General features: G+C 26.1%; 1 protein-coding gene across 1 annotated transcript; it reads left to right on the forward strand.

Moving 5' to 3' along the window:
• The first annotated feature begins 14,315 nt into the window (after window positions 1-14,315).
• On the forward strand, window positions 14,316-19,756 carry LOC132935726 (serine-arginine protein 55-like). Its single transcript, XM_061002342.1, has 8 exons — window positions 14,316-14,444; window positions 14,756-14,826; window positions 15,189-15,302; window positions 15,720-15,807; window positions 16,675-16,748; window positions 16,819-17,010; window positions 17,077-17,142; window positions 19,687-19,756. Exons 1-8 carry the CDS (start codon window positions 14,316-14,318, stop codon window positions 19,754-19,756), a joined length of 804 nt encoding a protein of 267 aa, XP_060858325.1.
• Window positions 19,757-22,676: the final 2,920 nt, after the last annotated feature.

Raw genomic sequence — 22,676 nt, forward strand, 5'->3', positions numbered from 1 at the left:
GTTTGAAATTTAGTTATATAGTTATTCTAATTTTAGTGGTACAGTTTTATTATAATTATATTTCAATGTGTTTTGTATTATAAAAATGTGGTATATAGTATACATTTAAACGCCAAAATATAATTAAATTTTGATTCCTAATTGTACATAGATAATACCCTATGAGTTTTTTAATGAACACTTAGGTACGTCCTTATTATTTGTACTGGAGATGGTTTATATTCCATGTATAGTAATATATATTCCATAGTTATAGAAATTTTGTATACAGGATATAAAAAAATATAAAATAAAATAATAAACACCTTTGTAAAACCATTAGCTTCTTCGCTCCGCTCAGAATCTAAAATATTGAAGGTTAAAGTGTATACAATGTAATATAATATAATATTATGCAATGCATCTAATAGGCGTACTATGATAACAATGGAAAGCAGCTGGAATTCAAATAGTAATTATTTATCACGTGGAAATAAATATTTCAATTCATATTATAATTATAATTGTTAATAATTACATTTTATAGTTTAAGATTCCGCGAATCGTAGATAAAATGTAATACAATATACAATCACGTTGCACAGTGTATTAAAAAAAAGCTGACCAAAACTAAAATAATAATAATATATTCTATTTTTATAAATTTATAAAATGTTCAATTTTTATAGCTTAGGATTGAATATTTAAACAAGGTACATATCTCATAAGTATTTGATACTGCGACCAACAAATCTAAAAAACTAAAAGTGTCTACATATTCGCATAGGGAATTTCTTATACAATACCCATATTATATGGATTATATTATTAAGTACATTGTACCAGGTTTGCTTTTCCATACATAATTAATATAAATATGTATAATATTATATTATAATTTTAATCTGGCGGCTAATCTAAACATTTCGGCCCGGGAAATTACAATGTGGTAGGCCCGCCTAATATAATATTATAGTACCTAATTAATAATAATTTTCCATGAAAAACCTTTTTATTTTTTAGGAGTTATCTCATTTATAATTTAATATAATATACGATTAACATGTAATCAACATACGTAACTTTTCCTTATGATTACCCAAATTACCAGTTAGATTCACTTTCCTACCGGAATATAGATTTTGAAATAAAAAATTAAAGCATTTTACTGCCTAAAAAAGTGACAACAGTCACAACATTTCAAAAAAAAAACACACACACATCATTATAAAATTAATACATTCATCGTTCCGTTCAGAATATAAAACAAATTTTATAAAATTATTTTCTAATATTATGTTTTACGTTTGTAGAACGAATACTACATAACATGCGCCTGTAACGTCCTGCTCTGAATATTATTTTCTTAATAACACAAAGTTACAGTGGTATTACTCATTATTACCTGTAGAACCTAAATGAAAATATTCAGATTTAAATTACAAAAATGTATCAATATAATTGTATGATAATCTTACAAGTTGATGTAGGTTGTTCATTTTGATTATTCATTATATTTAGAACAGAAGAACACGGTTGATTATTTTCTACATTTTCAGTAATGTCATTACTACCTGTAGAACCTAAATTAAAATATTAGAAAATATATAGAAAATATAGAAAATTATACAAAGAAGGTACTCATCCCTATTATTTTACTATCGATATCATTGATTTATAAATCTAGATAAAAGTGTAAATATTTTAGATTCTCAGCGGAGCAAACCATTGACCAATAATGCGAACCTATAGGTAATTACAAGGCGGAGATCGTGGGTAAAAGCCACATGTTATTATTAAAAACACCAATAAATATAAACCACCATAAAAATAAATGAAGACTTTTTTTTAATTTAATCAAGTACCTGGTACAGCAGGAAAAATGATTCAAAGGTTAACAAATATTGGCTCAAATTTCAAAACATTTTTCTGGAGAAGAAACTTCAATTTTAGATTATTTGTACAAGTATGCTAGGATGACACAAAGTCTCCTCTCAGAATCGCTTTACAACTGCAAAATTTAACATTGAATTCAAATATAACACATCCATTACAAATACCTAATCAACCACTTTTTAACTGATATTACAGTAACTTATGAGAGATCTTGAATTACATTTTCAAAAATGTTGACCCAACAAATAAAATTTTATTAACATTCATAGAAAAAAATGTGATTAAGTAGATGTCGCTCTGCTGTACAGTGGGTGACAAGTGGGTCACTGTAATGGATGGTGTTAAATTTGAATTCAATGATATAATATCATTGTATATAAGAAAAACGATTCTGAGCGAAAACGGTTAGTCAGCCTATGATATTACCAAGTATATTTGATAATATTATTGTGAATAAAGTAATTTATAAATAACCTATTTATGTGGAGCCTTGTTTTAAATTTTCAATCCTTAGCTATAACAGTTGAACATTTCAAGGGTTAAATTTGTTTTTTTTTTCATCGGATATTAGTACGGTTATAACGGTTAGGCAGTGCCATAGCCAGGGGGTGGGCACTGGGGTCACGTGCCCTCACCCAATTTTTTTTGGCTTGTTTTATATTATATTATGTTTGATAAAAATTAAAAGTAAGGCTGACGAAAGCGAACCATTTTGAAGGGGTTGGATTTAGGAAATATTGTACATCCATCGTTAGTGGTGTGTGTGTGTAGTGTGCCATTTGGAATATTCCCCAAGGAATGTTCCCGGGAACAGGGAATATTCCTGGAATATTCCCCAACCTCTCGGGGAATTTCCTTGGGGAATATTGAAAAAAAAAAAAATAATAAAAATCGAGTTGGAATAGAACGACGGTCACATACTAGTATATTTTGTTCAAAAGTATAAATTAAGAGCACTGTAAAGTGATTTAAACAAAAAGACTGAAGTCTAGTTATATTTTTATTTTATTCATTACATGTATAAATAAAAAGGTGGGTAAGTGGATGTCGCTCTGCTGTACAGTAAGTTTCAAGTGGGTCACTGTAATGGATGGTGTTAAATTTGAATTCAATGATATAATATTATAATTTTATAAAAAAAACGATTCTGAGCGAAAACGGTCAGCCTATGATATTACCAAGTATATTCGATGATATTATTGTGAAAAAAGTAATTTATATATAACATATTTACGTGGAACCTTGCTTTAAATTTTTAATCCTTAGCTACAAAAGTTGAACATTTTATAAACTTTTTACTACAAAATAATTATTAAATTATAAATTTGATAAATTTTGTCAAAATTTGAACTTTAAATGCTTATAAAAAAAATTGTGCATACGTATTTTTAATATTTTTCAACTGATATTTAAGTAATATATCAGGAGCCTTGTATTCAATTTTGACGCTTTTTTACCCAACAAAAAAAATTGTATTGATATTCATAGAAAAAAAAACTAAAAAAATTTAAAACTGACAATGTCCGTAAACAGCTCAAAAAGAGTCAAAATATTTTCAAAATTTTATTGTGTATAGAAAATTCTAATACGAAAATTCAGTGAAATTTTTAGGTATCTACAGTCATACGTTTTTCAATTACAACAAAATAAGAAAATCGTTACATGAGATATCGGGTGAATATCAAATGTTGTAAAAATATGAATTTCAAACGCTCATAAAAATTTAATTTTACTTTCTTGAAGATATTTTTTTTTTGATAAAAGTAGAAAAACTTACGGATAATCTTGTATTACAATTTCAAATCTTAGATTTGAAGAAAAAAATTTGTATGAATTCTCAACTCGAAATAATTTGCTAATTTTCGTGATTTTTCGGTATTTCGTCAATATTTGAACTTTAAATGCTTATAAATAAAAACTGTGACTAAGGATTATTAATTTTTTTCATCTGCTTTTGATTCAATAACCTAGGAGCCTTCTATTAAATTGTCAAGCTTTTTTACCTAACAGATAAAACTTTATTGATATTTATAGAAAAAAAAACTAAAAATGTCCGTAAACAGCTCAAAATAAGTCAAAATATTTTGAAAATGTTATGGTGTATAGAAAATGCTAATATAAACATTCAGTCAAAATTTTATGTACCTACGGTCATTTGTTTTAGAGTTGCACCAAAAACCAAAATCGATTTTCTCAAAAACAGATTTTGCGTAAAAATTCCCGTTTTCCCTTAATTTTTCTTTTGTTTTTCACGTCGCGTTAGAAAACATCTGATTTTTACTTTTGACCCCCCCAAAGTACCAACTAGATTCGATTTCCTATCAGATAAGTTACTGTTAAAGAAAATCCAAGCACTTTTACTATCCTAAAAGGTGATGACAGACACAAAAAAAAATTTAAAAATAAAAAAAAAAACACACATCATTGTAAATATTAGTTGCACGGGGTAATTTTAATTTAGATTTTTTTTTTTCATATACTTGGAAACCGAGATTTGAAAAATGTATATATTATTATATAAATCAGTCGTGGTACAAAGTTTTTTTTTGATGGTACTTTAGGGTACAAAATTCTGATTATTCTATAATTTTCATGATTTTTATCAATTTTGTCAAAATTCTAACTTCAGACCCTCATAAGAAACCACAGTAGATAATATATGCTCAACTTTTTTTTATTTTCCACCAACAACTTACGAGGAACCATGCATTACATTTTCTAGTTTTTAGAAACAACAGTTAAGATAACAAAATTGGAATAGCCTAATAACTGGTACCTATAACAAAAGTAAAAAGAGAGATAGTAGTTACGAGAAGGGTGCGTTCTTTACGCGTAATCTCTTACAGACCAAATAATACAGGACATTTTGCTTACAATAAATGTATTATTAGTAGAACTTGCAGAGTTCCCAAGAGAGAAATTGGAATATCTTGCTCAGGAACATAATAATATAAATTATAATAAAAATAACTCGAAACAAAATAAACATAATGAAATTGGAGAAATTAATTATATATCTTTCGTAGAAAAATGGTGTAAAACGTAAAATGTAAACAAATTAACCACAGACAATAATAATTATAGCAATTAAAAGGAAGTCAAAAACATATTCATACAAACTAGGGGGTTATAATCCGGAATATAATGTTACGGATTGAAAAATGCATATTTTCGGAGTCTAAGATCTTGGATTTCCGTGAGAAATCACGGATCGTTGTATTCAGGAAAAAAAATCATTGGTTCCTAAGAAATTAGTATATAATATATATATTCAATTTATATTTTTTTTATATTTGACCAATTCATTTTATGAAAAAGAATAGGTACATTAAAAATATGCCCAGATTTTATTTAAGATACTTTAACCATAGTTAAAACAAACGTATTAAAATGTACCAAATCTACCTTACGGAGCTTACCTATCTAAATATATTGGGCTATTCATAATTATTCAATATCAAAAATAACATAAAAATAAAAATATAATAATTTCACAAAATAATTAAAAATAAAAATATCATAAAAAGTTCACAAAGTAAATAAAAATAAATGTACCATTATATTATCGTAAAAAGATCGCAAAACAAAACAATATGCAGAAGATCACACAATGAAATTGGTATTAATAAACTAAAATTTGCTTATAAAAACATTATTATATTTTCAACCTAAATTAGTTATTATGATTTTTAATTAATGTATTGAGATGGTTTACAAAAATATTTCATATCAATACCATTTTCCAAAATAAATTTTTTATATAAGCACTTAAAGCTTTTTTGTTTTGTTCTACTGTAAAAATATCATGCTTCTTTTTTCTAAATAAAACCTATTCATTCCCAGTGACCTATATGTAGGACACCGGTTTATCGCATTGTATATTACACCTTATTTTCCTACTGTCCTACATATAGGATACCTACCTATTATCAAGCAAACTATGGGTAAAAAAATTTATTTTTAATTTTTTTTTGTTTTCCCAAGAACAACAATAGTAGAAATAAGTTAGAAAAAAGTTAATTTATAAATATTTTTAACCTTGGGCATTAATAAACAATTATTAGAATCATTAAAACATAACTTATTTTCCACTACATTTTAGATTCTGAGCGGTGCGAGGAAGCAAGTGGTTTTACAATGGTGTTTATTATTATTATTTTTTTTTTATATCTTGTATACAAAATTTCTACCAGATGAAGTGCTTCGATTTCAACATATTATAGTACTTTATCTTTTAGCAAATTGGATCAAGATGGTACTTTAGAGAGGTCATTTTTCGTTTTTCTCAATAGTTATTTAATGCCACGGGAAAAACTACCGACGAATTACAAAATCCGCTTAAAATGAGATTTTAATTTTTAAAGATTTGTATATCACCGTAGCAACGAATGAAAAATTATAATATTATAATATAATAAATAATAAGAATTTAAAAAATCCAGACTCATAAACCGTCTCCGCTCAGAATCGTTTTTCTTATGCAATGATATTATATCATTGAATTCAAGTTTAATACTGCAATCCATTATATATTGTCCCACTTGTAACATACTGTACATCAGAGCGACATCCACTTACCCACTTTTTTTTAAACACCTTTGCTTTTTTAATTTCTTTTTCAATATCTAAGATTTTATGTGAATATAGTTCTGATCTTAATCCAAAAAATAGATACCTTAATATTACAAAACATAAATATAATACATCGTTTAGAATCTACGGAAATAATTCAAAAATAAACACGATCTCAAAATGCTGCATTTCAAGATCAATTAGATGATATACTAGAAGAACCTCATGGAACCAATAATAAACTCCATTACACAAATAATTAACTTGACAAAGCTCTTCCTGAAAGAAATATAAAACCAAAAGATATTGAATTAAATCACAAATATATTTTATTTAAAAATAAATTAATAGATAATGGGTACATGTTTTTGGAGGTCAGGATTTATATATAAATCGCGGAAAAAATGTATAAAAAGCACAATTTGAAATTATTATAGATTCAATAAAGAATCCTAACTCTATAGATTTAGTGAACAAACTCAAGTCAAAAATTCATGAACTAAATGAAAGATTTTATTCTGATATTATAGTGTTAAAGCTTTCCAGATGTGTGATTATATAATATACCTAATATAGTAATATTATTAGCTACATGATATTTAGAAAATATTTTAAACATAGCAATACTGAATACGTATTGTTATATTATTGTGTATTCATTTTAATAGTGTTGCATTATTAAATAATAATCAATAGTTATTGTTAAAAATTTTATTTATAGAATTTTACTGTAGGTAAAAAATGTATTTTATAGATAGTCGAGAATTGTTTAATTTGATGTTAAACTCTGCTAAAATATACATTAGGTATAATATTGTACATAAAGAATAAGTTCACAATGTAATGTAATCTTTAGGGTTGAGTGACAAGGTGTCACTCAAGACTCAACTCAAACCCTGATTATAATGAGGGAGAAGTAATGTATGTAAATGAACCAGTAAAAATAAAGAAATATTAATTTTATAGTTCTATAAAACTACTTATTATTATAATAATGTTGCATTATTGAAATTGAATTATAAAAATTGAATTAATTATAGTACAAGACTGTTTCGTTGGTTGTTGAACTCTGTTTAAGTTCTTTTTTAGCTGAAAAATAAAACTTACTAATTAGTAAAATTTAAGATATTGCAATATTGCAAAATCATAAAAACCCATGACAAATATTGATGCCCGTGTACCACTGAATAAAATTACATAAAAACAATTTTTTTATATGAATAAACAAATAAAAAAGAAAACCAACCTTAAAACACTTTTAAAAAAAACGAGAGTAATTTAAAATTTAACGTATTGAAAATCAGAAAAAATACCACACATCTTCTTTCAAAAATTCATCAAAACTAAATATTGTGAAAAATTAAATGTTTTTTTAGATAATGAATTTAAATTAGTTCTAGCCGATAGACTTGCTAAATTATCAAAAAAAAATCTTAACTTAGAACCTAATTACTTTTTTATTTACAATAAATTCATTCTGTTCATTCTATTTAAATAGAGAAACTAAAAAATGGTTTTTGAAGAAAAGCGTTTCATTGCATTTGAAAAATAGTTATTGTAATTTAATTGAATAATATAAACTTAATTTTAATGATCAACAAATTATTTTTTAGAACAATCCTACAATTTTTAATGTATATGGGTTTGGTTCCCTTTTGTTTTTCGTTTCAAAACCGGCCATCTGTGCAAAAGATACTTCTTGAGTGACTGGTTTCGCAGGATTTTGTTGTAGTTTTTTTTTTGGGTGAGCTTTTTCTATTGCATTTTTATATGTGATACAATTTTTGGTATGGACAATTAATGCCATTTTGCCCAAACTTTGGTATATTATAATCATACAGAATTTTCTTTTCCTAATGATATAATCAACTTTTATAGACGATTCATATTTTTAGAATACGCCCAAATTTTTTAACTACATAAAAAATGTAATCATGTGTTTTAAAACCATCGTTCACTAAATCATAACTTTATATTTAAAAAGTTTAATATCAAGTAATGGATTGATTGCAAATAAAATCTTTTACTAATAATTCACAGGTGATAAATAAACCATGGCATAACAATAAAATGTTAGATTTTGATTATAAAATATATTATGTAATTGTTTACACAGATAATTTTTTAGTTTTCTTTACAACTTAACAGAAAATTCCAACAGAGCCACAATTCTAATATGTTTACTGGGGCCCACCTAAATTATAGTTCATTTTTTTTTAAATTTTACCACAAAAAAATAATATATTTCATATTGCTAACAGAAATATAATTTACCATTGTTTAGTTAGGGCAATAAAAACAATTTCGTAGATTAGCCTTTCATGGATTTTCTGACTTTATTTGAACCTTTAATTCTGTCATTGGCATGAGAAAAAAGAATTTTTTAATTTTATAGTGTATCAATTTTTAGATACTTATGATATCTTTGTGGTTTTGCTCTGATTTTATTCAATAGACTGTTTTTCTAATTTTCTTCTGGTATGCAATTGTTTCATTTCTAACATATAGTTTGGTACTGGACATCCTGAATCCCTCATTACCGTGGAAATGCTGTAGAAATAACAAATTATTTATATAGTAACTCTTTTACATAAAAATAAACAAATTTACCTTCTTAACATTGGTTTGTTGTCATTTGTAAAAAATGTGACAGCCTGACCAGAACGTCCTGCTCATCCTGGCTTACCAATTCTATGAATATATGAAATGGCTGAATATGGAAAGTCATAATTTATTACCAAATTTACACCTTCAAAATCAATACATCGGCCCATAAGCTCTGTACAAATTAAAACCCATATTTTTCCTTCTCGAAAGATTGTTATTGTATTGAAAAAAATACAGTCCTTCTGAAAATAAGTTGTTTTATATTGTTCAAAATATATATATCTATTTTTCATTATTATAACTCACTTGTTGTTGAGTTATAACAGCATGTATAGCATCTACATTAATTCCATCATAAATTAGTTCACTAAAAAGCTCTTTACCACACTATTTAGATTGTAAAAATATCAAAACTGGAGGTGATAAACCCTGGAACACAATTTAAAAATATATAAAGCATAAAGAACAATGATATGTTTTTTTGTTACGACATTTACCTTTTTCACTAAAACTCTCATGGAAATTAATTTTTCTTCTTCGTCGCCAACAAATACCAGATCCTGTTTGACCATTGTGGTTGTAGTGTTCCTATTTAATAACAATAAATGCTTATTCTATATGGATGAAAACAAATTATTGTGATAAGGACAATTTACATTTATATAACAGTGAAGACACTAAAGTATTAATGACCAGTATATATTTTAATTTAAAGCCTAAACTTTATTTTGTTGTTTTCTAGTTGATGGAGTTTCTGATGATACAGCTGCATTATTTTTGGGTCTAAAAATATATAAATACAAATAATAAGTAGGTAATTTGTATTCAATAAAAATTAAATTTTGTTCAAAGAATATGAAAAACCCAATTTACATTCTGAATAACTGATAATATGGTATTATTCGATTGAATTGACAATTATCGAATTCAATGATACGAATCAGTGGCGTGGTGAAGGACTTTATTTGAGGCACGTGCTTCAGCTTAAAGAGTGGTGGGTGTCTTGGAGGCCAGGGGCATTTCACATATTATAGTAAATAATTTATTAAGTACACGCTAAGACTAAGCCAATCATTCTCAGTTACCATTTAAGTAAATACGTAATTATTTATATAAGTATTTATAATTACTAATATAAATTATTGTGCCTTATAAGTTAATGAAGTTCGCCATGCCACTGATACGCATACATCAGTTATAAAACTTACTCAACAACTGTAGAAATGCTGGACGGCAATAATTGAATATTTTTATCCCAAGGATTACTAGTTTTCAAATACTATGTACCGATAGTTGACCTTCGTCATTTTTGAAACAGCAATTGTACTGATTCTATCTAGGTAATTGATAAATCAAAAGATTAAATACTAACACAAAAATCTTACTGTTATCACTTTAACTGTATTACATTAGCTTTTATTTTCAATATCAGTTAAATGATATTTTCTTTGTATGAAGCAGGTATTTGATAAATTAATTAAACATATCACACGATATCATCTACATCATAATATTATAACATTATTATTATCAAAACCTACAAAAATTATGTAACAATTATTATTTGTATTGAATCATAAAAACTTAAAATACTTTAAAGACCAACATAATTTATAAACATTTTAAAAATAAATTGTGATTTTAATTTTAAAAAAAGGATACCTAAAATATAATTTATTTTAACAATTGTGTTAAGCATTTAAATCATGTAATAACATAACTCATAACTTAAATATATTTTAAGATGTTATCAAAATAGTTAATTTTAAATTGTGTTCTCATTGTACCCCAACCCAGTACACAGTGAGACACACAAAACTATATTAAAATATGGAATAATATAAGAATCCACTTAACCTGATTCTAAAATAATGTTTACTCACCTTGAATAACTTAATGAAATTAAAATTAGCTATACTAACTTATGAATGATTGTAAATATAAAATATTGACATGTTAATTTACACATACAATTTGTATTTAATTTAACTATAAGATATATTATTATATATATTCATTATAAAAAAGTGAATTATAAAATACAAATTTTACCATAATGTACAAAAGAGTCCAGAAATTCTGTTTTCGATCCCTCTTAATGTACCTAATATCACACTACGCTCCTATCCCACATTTCAGATTCCAACGCATAAAAAAACTATTATCTTTTCGCTCCAGTTACCCGCTTGTTAATGTTGGGAAATAAGATAGAAACATTTGATTTTTTTTCAACTCACTACCTAAATTAAAAACATGTCTTAAAGCATTAATATTGAATAACCAATAACACTATCCTATAATACTTACTATTAACTAATATATTGTTTGAATGTATCCTTGTAATTATAATCATTTAATTTATTGTTTTTTTTTTGTGCTCTCTATAGCTATGTGATGTAATAATTTACTTATAATCTTTAACTGTTAATATTATGTATTTGTATTTATGATAGTTAGTTAATCTGTTCTACTCACTTTGTACTCTATGCCCTTGGGCGTTTATAATTAAAATAAAATAAAAGAACATAGTTCACGAGATCAACTGTCGCACAGTGCCCCAACGTACTTTATACATTTATATCCTCGAATAATATATGAATTTGCGTTGTAAAATATAGTTAAATACCTTATAATACCTAATTATTTATGGTTTTTATAATAATATTTAATTTACTTGCCTATATTCAAAAACAAAAATATAAAAAAAAATCTTGAAATTTGTAATCAAACAATAGACGTGCGTAAACAAGGAAACGCTGATAACAGGTTATCAAGTTATTGGAACTCATCTATTCCTAGATTAAAATGTTTATAACGTCATAATTCATAAACATTAATATTTTTATTATCATACTAGGTGGACGCTATTGAATGTATAATGATATACTAAAATACTAAATTACCTGAAACTAAAATGCTCTACTGAGCCTTCACATCTGTAGCTACCTACATCATAGTCTATATAATCTTTATTAAATATTTCTCTTTCAATACGAGTCTTAAATAAAAACAACCGAAATTATGAATTCAATTTGAATAATGAAACAATACATTGTTCAAAATTCAATATTTGATATTCTTCTCTATGACTCTTGAGCTTTTCATTTTAAATTTAATATTATATAATATTGATACTCTACCAATAGTCAATAATTCAGTTGTCCAAAGTCAGAATTTGACAAATCACGGTTTTTAAATGTTGATATTTGAATTTAGCATTAAGTATTAACAATTTTACAATTTACTATTTACTATTTAGTATATTTTTAAAATTACAATATTATGTCAATGTTTGTTTACTTCGATATTAAAATTCAAAATATCAAATATAAATGGCCGATTGAGTATTGAGTATTGACCAAATTTGATTAATTACTACCACGATTAAAGATAGTATCGTCACAGATGATTTCATCTATTCTGTGGTATCGTTAACGCTGAATAATATTTATTAGATTATTACGCACTACAATGAAAGATGATACACTTGCGCACGATAATCAATAGCTAGTGTGTTTATATCTTTAACTCCGGCACATAATCAGTAACGGTAACAACCACAATACCGTTTATTCGTTTTTTTTTTCATCCAAGCACTTTTGGGAAAAGTACCATAATGGGTTCAATCCCATTCGTGTAAACATTTATAAGCTCTTTGATATAAACATTTTACAACATTATTAACGTAAAGCGCCTGTGCTTTATTGTTCATTTCCATGTACTCAATAGTATGCTTGGTCGCCGATCGTCCATCGTCCATGCTCCGCAATTTTGTTACTTATTATTTGTTATTGCGTCGTGTGTGGGTTAATACCAAATTGCAATTTTTTATTCAGTTTGAGTTTGATAAATTTGAGTTATACTGTTCCTTAGTTTGTTATATTACCCACCACCATTTCTAAAGGTTTGTTTTTACTATTTTATTGATGTATCTACAAATTACATTTGTTTTTGTATTTCCCTGTCAAATGTTATATAACAGTTAGATTTAGCATACTATCCGTGTGGTACTCTTATTTAATGTTTAGCTTACGTATTTTATATTAACACAATATATTTTCATTGCAAAATATCTTATTCCAATATGATGCAAGATGCAAACCATCAACGTTTTACTGAAGACAGCTTATCAAAGTACATGGTAGGGTTTTTTTTTTTTTACTTACTAGTTATTATATTTCATTTTGTAATATATTTTTGAATTGCTTTTTTATATAAATTAAATGCCTTTTTTTGCCTTTTTTTACATTTTAAATGCTTTTTTTATTGATTATATTGCCTTCAAATCCAAACCCTAGTTATAATAAAAAATATATTTTTACTGCTCTTATAGTATAAATGAACGATGGTTTATAATAAATAGTTATAAAATGAAATTATTAAATCACAAAATAATTATACCAGTAAATCAGGATAATAAAGGAAATAATAATTAACCTTTAATTTAATTTTTAGCTACAATGTATTTTGGTAAACTATTTCTCATAGGTTTGATAATTTAATTTATTTTAGTTAGGTGTTTACAATACTTATTTTGGGATTAGGTATAGAATAAAAATAGTTTGGTAATTTTAGATAGCTTGTGAAGTGGTATCCTTTTGACCACTACCATATAATTAGTTTTTCCCAGTTATCTACAAAGATGTAGGTTAATTTCCAAAAAAAGACAATTTAATTTTCTATTATCTAGTTCTATGATATTAAAACATTGATTTAAGAATATACTTATAGTTGAAAACATTGCACATGTACTGCTACAATACCTAAAATTATAATATAATACATCTTTCCAACCTATGTGATTTTACATTTACAGTTTGTTACTATTGACAGTAATAAAACTGGTACCTGGGTTTTTTATTTTATTTATTTTTGTATTTTTAATTGAGGGTTAAAAGAATATTTTGTTAAAATGTAGGTTATTCATCTAGAAAATACGGCTGGATTAATAATAGTTAAAGATAATTGTCTATGATATACATTATACAGGATGTAACAGGAAGTCCTGACAAATGCATTAACATATGTTCTAATCAATATGTTATTGGTTTTCATTTGTAACCCTATCATCTGTGTTTATATCTTATTAAAAAAATTATATTCTTTAATGACTTTACAATCAAAATTGTATGATTACAATACATTCACTTATTTGTGCGGCTTATAATATATGATGTTTATATGGTAGTTGTTATCAGGGGCCTATTCAGCTGTAGAAGTTGTATCTAAGCATTTGGTGACTTATGCCTTAAGAGGTCAAAATGAGTAATGGCTTTAGGGTGTTTGTCGGCGGTCTGTCTCATTGCATTAGCGAGAGGGATCTCTCGAGGTTTTTCCAGAAAATTGGCAGAGTCAAGGATATTGCTATGAAGAACGGATATGCTTTTGTGGTAAGTGTACATTTTTTTTAAAATGTATTTTTAGCATGGAGAGTGGTTCAAGAATATATATATTGGTAATTTTCCTTATGGTGTGCAAGAAAGGGATGTAAAAAAGTTTTTCAAATGATTTGGCCGTATTAAAGAAATATTGCTTAAAAATGGATATGGATTTATTGAAGGTAATCTTAAGTCTTCGGTATATGCACAATATTCAGTAATACATACCAATACAAAATAGGAAATTTAGTAATTAAAGTGTTCTGTTTGTACTGTTTCATTCTTTTTTTTATATATTTTACTTATGCAAAATAATTTTATAGGAATTTCATAACTACCGTGATGTTGATGATGCAGTATATGAATTGAATGGCTGTCAACTCAATGGCAAAAGGTATAATCTTTTATCAGTCAAATATAACTTTGTGTTTTTATAAGTTTAGTATCTTATTATTTTATTTTGTAATTATTTTTCTAACTTTTATTACTTCTAACTTTAAGTCAAAAAACTAATGTCATATGCATAAATCAAGTATCTTTATGGCAGGGGTTGTATAAAAAATTGATTATTTATTTATGTTTTCACTAAAATTTAATGGATTTCATCATGGACCACTAAATCATTGTTCAGGGACCATTGGCTCACTATTGATGCATTACATAAAAGTTAATCAAACTTAATTGTTGCATTACAATAGAATAGTTAATTAATATTATTTAAATAAATAAAAATCTACAATCAACACACATTTATAGAGTTACTGTTGAACGAGCTCGTGGAACACCAAGAGGCAGTGATGTTTGGCGTGGTTTACGGCGAGGTGGTGATTTATCACCTTCTCCTCCAAGACGACCTCGTCGTGATTCTAGGTATGTATTAATTAATTTAAATAGATGGAACAAATTGTGGGTTAGTCATGAGATGTATGTGAGATTTTAAGAACAAATGAGTAGTATATGATAGAAAACAATTTAGTCCTGCTCCTGTGCAATTGTTTCACAAGCTAACTAGATTAATATGTTTACTGAGTTCTTGGGTATTTTAGTATTCGTATTGTTGATATTTAATAATTGATATTATGAGTGATTCTTAATAAGTATACCACAGAATTCGATATACCCGCTAAATTATTGAAAATTTAAAGCATGTATACAAATTATAGTATGTAGGTTGCTAAATAAACAAATAAAGGCCTCTGCCGCTTTAAATTATAATAATTTAATAAACTCCATATTAAAAAATAATATTTTATTGTTGGTTTATAAATATGTTTTTATAATTTTTAGGGATGACAGAAATGATAGGTATGGTCCACCAATAAGAACAAATTATAGATTAATTGTTGAAAATTTGTCAAGTTGTGTTAGCTGGCAGGTAAGAAATCATATAGATGTTAATTTGTTTTATTATTTATTTAGATTTGATGTTTTAAAATAATTTTTGTTTTGCCATTTGTTAATTTTGGAGATTTATTTTTTTATTTGAATGCCTTTTGAACTTTTTTTCACATATGGTTTGTTTTTGTGAGGTGCTGATAAACGTTCAATCAATAATATTATATGAGGAAAGAGCTTGCAATTCTTTTAAGGTTTAACAATATTGTAATAAATAGCTCTGTTATCTAAAAGAAATCATAAAACTATTTTGCTGTTCTCTTCATTACCCAGTATTATAACAAGAATAATAACTAATATTAATAATTAATTGTGTAAGTTATATACTAATATTTATTTTTAGTATCATAAAGTGAATAGTGATCTAAGTTTGCTTTGATTAAACAACTTAATTTTAAACGTAAAAAAAAATGTAATATTATTTTTCTAAAGAGCCACCACAATGTATTGGGTTCGATTGATGTCCATACTAATGACATTAAACGCTTGATCGTTGGCCGATAACATAAGAGTGGCTCTATGAGGCACATAGGCCACAACAGTACGATATCACACATTCCATTCCGGGCCTAGGATGATCGGCCTAACCACCAAAGGTGTTCCCAACCATACAAGCCGATTAGCATCCCAATTTGGTTAACCCCCATTCATGACCCCATTCATGCCGCTCCACACATGGTCTGAGGCCTAGTCGCTTTTCAATACCATTCCATGTAAAATCGATAAATTGTACTTGGCGTAGAATTATTAATTTAGTAACAAGAATATAATTTATATGTGTAATTGTATATTTATGACTACATAATGTTCTATTTTTTCTTATTCTTATTAATTTGTTTGGACATAGGATTTAAAGGACTTCATGCGCCAAGCTGGGGAGGTTACTTATGCTGATGCACATAATCAACGTAAAAATGAAGGGTGAATATTTGAATAATAGCATAAAATACTATAATAGCATATTATAATATATTATTTTTTTTTTATGTAGTGTTGTCGAGTTTGCATCCTATTTGGATCTTAAAAATGCATTGGACAAGTTGGATGATACAGAATTAAATGGACGTCACGTAAGACTCTTAGAAGACAGAAGTATTAGTCGCGGTCGTGGCGGAGGCAGGCGCAGTCGTAGTCCTTCTAGTTCTCGTACTCGTTCACATCGGCGTGTACGCTCTCGTTCAAGGTGAAATTTAATGCTTAAACTAACTTATTTTAACATTTTTTATGTACCATTATTATTTTTGATTAGAAGTAGGTCACGAAGCCATTCGAAGTCAAAGTTTGAGCCTCGTTCGAAATCTCCTTACAAATATGTGTATAATAATTATTTTTTATTCTTAATTTAAGAAGTATCGAATATTATCGAATACTATCGAATATTACGATGATGTGTAACCCCCATGTGTTGTCTCCGTTTTATAAGTGCGTAACATAGCGAATTTTACGCTCAGCAGAACACATGTAGCTCCGTTAGTTTAAAAATTAGAATGAAGTGACCTCTTATAAAATCTAAATATAAGATTATTATTTAGGCAACCTCATGGGCTTTTTAATATATTTTAATTTAAAGCAAGTAATGAGAATTTTAAGATGTACAAACAATTTACAATTTTAAAATACTCATATATTGCGTTCAAATTAAAATATAATAAAAACCCATGAGGTTGCCTAGATAATTATCTAACCTTTAGATTTTATAAGAGGTGTCTAATTCACTCTAATTTTTAAACTAACTGAGTTACATGTGTTCTGTTGAGCGTACAATTCGCTATGTTACTTACTTGTAAGATGTTGACAACACATGCAGGTATCACGTCCTCTTAATATTGTTCCTAATAATTGCATTCTCTTATTAAGTTAATAATTGAATTATTATACATTTATTTTATTTTACCGCTGCCAAATTTTGGGCTAATAGTTTTGTTTTGAATATAAATAGTTTATACTTAATTAAATTGTTGATCTTAAATGAGTTATAATTTATATTATTAGATATGTAATGTGGATTTTACGCAAAAAAAATTTGTAATAATAAACCGAGTTAATTTACTACATTTACGGTAAAATTGGTAAATTGTTATTAAAATTCAATTTAGGTGTACTTGTTGTCCTATAGTGTACCTGTTGAATTTTTTCATAATATTATGTAAAGAAGGCAAGATAAATATAAAATAAAGCATTAGTATTTAATCCCTTTATTAAAAATAAAAATAAATAATTTTTAACTATAGTAAAATATAAAATAAAAATAATTTTGACAATAACCTGTTTCAAAAAAAAAAATTAAGTAAAATAAAATAAAAATCGGTCATTATCATTTAAAAGAATTCCTGATTTGTATTATAATTATAATATCTTGATAAAAAATACAAAATCATTTAAATAAAGTGGTCACTCCATTGTTTGAACAGTAAAAAAATGTAAATTGTACATTTTTTTTTTTGTAAATTTACTTTACCGGTAAAATTTTACAAGGTAAATTTACAAGTCTCCAGTCTTGTAAAGAATACTTTTAAAAAGTATTTGAGTAAATACTCAAATACAATTTTTTTAAGTATTTAAGATACTACTCAAATACTTAAATTGTATAGTATTTCAAATATTACTCAAATACTTGGAATACTTTTCAAATACTTATGGTTTTTAAAGTAGGTTTCTAAATATTGTAATATAGACACATGTATACAAATAAATATTATGACAGATTGAATAGGTAAATACTTAATAATTTAATTACAATGTTTGAAAATATGAACGGTCAAACTAATAAAATAATTAAAAACAGATAAATGAATAATTATTAGGTTATTAAAAACGTATATTTTTTTATAAGTATCTGCTAACTGGACATCTGGTATATAATATATATGAAATATTATCATCAATTAATAATAATATTTATATATATAATAACTTATTAAGTAAATGAATATATTTATATGCTAGGTATAGATAGTAGGTACCTACTTACATTTAAATGTTTTCTTTAGTTCAAGTTTGATCGTGTATCAACTTTAAGTACTTTGGTACCCACACAGATCAAACATTTAATTTCAAGTTTTTTGTAAAAAAACTTTTCGTCTATTATTCGTAGCACTTAAAAATATTTGGAGTAATTGGGCTATGGTAAACAGCAATTTAGCAGAGAATTAGTCGAAAGAGATGCGTTGTGCGGTTCTGCTGCACTTTCATCATCACTATTATGGCTAGAATTACTCATATTAGAACTAAAAGTAATTAATTTTTATTTATGTTGGTAATTAGGTACTTCACTTGATTTTAACACTGTAAAAACTTAAAATCACACTTTCAACAGACAGGCAGACACATTGTACACTTGTGTACTACTACACAAGTCTTTAAATTAATAAATAAAACGTTGCAGGCTTGCAGGCTGCAGCTATATAGTGGAATAATCTACAGTATTCCCGTAATCCCGCATAACCAATAACCATTAAGGCAGGCATTATATCTGATATTATCAACAGTTATCTAATAATTCAAAGAGAATATTGTTATTCAATAACTATTTTTAGAAATCTGGTTTTCACAAACCTTCGGGATTGGCTAACACAGAAATACAGAATATTAATAAAACTATTATTCTACTGTTGTAGTGGACAACAATATTTTTCCAACCAATTATTTCGAATAAAAATAAAATGTTTGAAATAAAAAACCAAAGTATTCAATACAAAAAAAAAGTATTTAAAATACCATTCAAAATACTTCATGCTGAAAGTATTTAAAAAGTTATTCAATACTTAAAAAAGTATTTGAATACTTTTACTCAAATACTTTACAGGACTGCAAGCCTCACATTACTAGTTAATATATTATATTTCATGTTAAAATTTAGATTACCAGCTCATTCTAAATTGTGTTACCGTTCAGGATCTATAGATAAAAAGAGGTCTCAGTCATGTTGACAATCAATATCTAATAAGCGTATTAAGTAAATCTCATACACTAAATTAACACATCGAAAATGTGTGTAGATTAATTTATTATTTGTGTTCTATTTTATTAAAAATTTTATTTTTGGAAGTCTTGATATAATAAAAAGTTACATAAATAAAATGTTTACCCCCATACTCTACAAATACATACAATTAAACATGTTATGTATGACAATGTGTTCAATATATCAAGTCATAATAATCATAATTCATTGAAAAGTTGACATTAATCAGAAGTATTATTTTATTAAAATTAATTTGAACTATTCTACTATATCATACTTTATAAATAATCGGTTTATATATAAAATGTTTACTTTTTTTTGTGTTTTTTTTATATAAATACTATGTTGTTTATTTACTTAAGTGTATCTACTTAAAATATGTTTTTATTCTAGGCGCGATTCACGTTCACCTGATGAAAAATCTCGCTCACCATCAAGAGAGAAGAATGGTGATGCCAGTCCACAGTCAGGAGATGATTAGAGATACACATTGAATCCTCTATTATTATAATTTTTTTATACATCAATTCAATCTTTTTCTATCCAGTTTAACTTAATGTACACTTTATCTAACCATTTGACTAGGTCATATTTATGTTCAATGCCGTAGAGATAAAGTACCAATTATTGATATTACAGAACATTTTGTATTTGAGACTTAAGATTACTTTTGAAGAAACATTCATAAATGTTTGACAAAAAACTATATTCATTTGCAAAAAAATGAATAGAATATGTTTATTGTTTATGGTATTCTTTTTTCTTATAAGTTCTAAAGTAATTACTTATTTTATTTGTATGATGTGTGTATGAAGATTATATACTTATATCTATGACATAATGTGTTCTATAATGATTAATTAATAGTATTCCCGTCCATTACACTGATAAGATTATGCACAATAATCTTACCTTTCCTACCTAGTCATTATTTTAATACCTCAATGTGGGGTCAGTTTGAAAACTTGTTTTTAATAAATATGTAGAAGTATAGAACCAATTATTCAGCTAATAGTGAACAAGGTTCATCTTGGAAACTGGCAAGTATTATTTACTAAATTAATATATTATAGTAGTAAATTTATTCAGTCAAACTTATGCATACTTCTGTGTCTTATAACTTTTTAAAATTCATAAAACACCTTTGGATACAATGAAAGGCAAGTGCTTAAACTGTTAACTCAGAATAACTTATTCAATGTTTAAATACAATATTTTTACTTTTGGTTTTAGATATATTTTTTTTTATTGTTTGTTTGGTCTTGGCTGTCGTTGTACTTTCTGCTACTACTAAATCTCAAGTTAATGCTACCACTAAATCTCAAATTAATGCTAATGAAAATAACAAATTGATTACTCAAAAAGTGTCCGATAATAATTTACCAGATTTTCATGCTTTTAATTGGAGACTATGCAAAGTACTTATACAATTTAAAAGTGATTATCATGATAATCAAATTAGTTTTCTCAATCAATAGGCTTTGCTTGATGTTGAGAAGAATAATACAGTTATATCTTCTATAAGCATTAATTTGGTGCTGTTGATGCTATATGAAGGACCTCTAGGAAATACATCTAAACAGGTAGAACAAGTTGTTGAAATAAGTGGTCATAAGCAAATATAAGAGAACATTATTCACAAAAATTGCAATCATTACAAGTAAATTGTTGATTTAACATGATTATTACATCTTAAATATTCAAATAACCCAACTTTTTTTATTTTGAAATGAAATGGTTTTAACCATACAATATTAGATGTAATTACAAATATTAAAATATAAAGACAATTTGCAGGTGATCTCACAATATATTATTTACCACGTTGTAAATAATATTACTTTCGAGAGACCACCATAATATATTTCACAACTACTTAATTTCTTAATATTGTTAAGCAATATTAACAAAGTTAAGCCGTTTGTAATACATATCAGGAAAAAAAAAATTTTAAATTAATTCCTTAATGATATATTTTAATATAATAGTGTAGGTGTACAACGTAATTTTTAATGGTTTTGCATTTTGGCTGAATAAATAGGTCAATGGGTAAACAACAAAAATACTAATTCAGCACAATTTTATTCATGGGCATATATTATAATATAATATGAAGGATATATATATATTTTTTAATACACCAGGGTGTTACTACGAGTCATGACAGTCAAAGAACAATGTGTCGTAATCATCGTTTTTAAAAATTGTAGTCAGCTATTTTTATACTATATTATATTTAATCATTTTGTTTTAATTTTTATAATTTAATAAATTGTTGGAATGTTCGCAATAGTTCTAGTTATTCAAGTATAAGGCATGATATAATACCTGATACATTGCTAATTTTTTTTGTTTTGTTTGTGTGTAATGTCCAATGGTAATCAAATTGTTAAATTGATGTGATCATAAATGAAAATGTGTAAAAATATTTAATGTTAAGTGCTAAATATTATAAATTTACACTGTAATAAATGGGGGAAAAAAAATATGTACCTGATTTAAAAAATATTATATATATTTAGAGTTCTAAATTTGAAATATTTCACTCGAAATTTATATTTTTTCTTCTTTTAAACGTGTTCGGTTATAAATTGATTACACACTTAGAATTAAAGAAAAACATATTATTTTTGTTGATTTATTATTTCATATTTGTATATTCTATATTTTATAGTGCTGAAAAATATTCCTGGCATTATTTTGAGAATAAAAAGATTTTTTTACATGAGTTTTAAAATATTGTTGTATATCAGAAAAGATAATGGTTTGAAATATAGTTGAAGTCATTTCTAACAATGAATGAAATAATAGTGTATTTTCAGTAATTATGAAGTGTATAATATGTGTGTATATATGTGGCTGAGTGATGTGAAGGTGCTCTGGGC

The sequence above is a fragment of the Metopolophium dirhodum genome, chromosome 1 (genome assembly GCF_019925205.1).
Source record: "Metopolophium dirhodum isolate CAU chromosome 1, ASM1992520v1, whole genome shotgun sequence".
NCBI lineage: Eukaryota > Metazoa > Arthropoda > Insecta > Hemiptera > Aphididae > Metopolophium > Metopolophium dirhodum.

Coding starts and splice junctions, on each gene's coding strand:
- LOC132935726 (XM_061002342.1), top strand. CDS start 14,316: ATGAGTAATGGCTTTAGGGTGTTTGTCGGCGGTCTGTCTCATTGCATT. Junction 15,808..16,674: donor CAAGTTGTGTTAGCTGGCAG/GTAAGAAATCAT, acceptor GTTTGGACATAG/GATTTAAAGGACTTCATGCG. Junction 17,011..17,076: donor CGTGTACGCTCTCGTTCAAG/GTGAAATTTAAT, acceptor ATTTTTGATTAG/AAGTAGGTCACGAAGCCATT.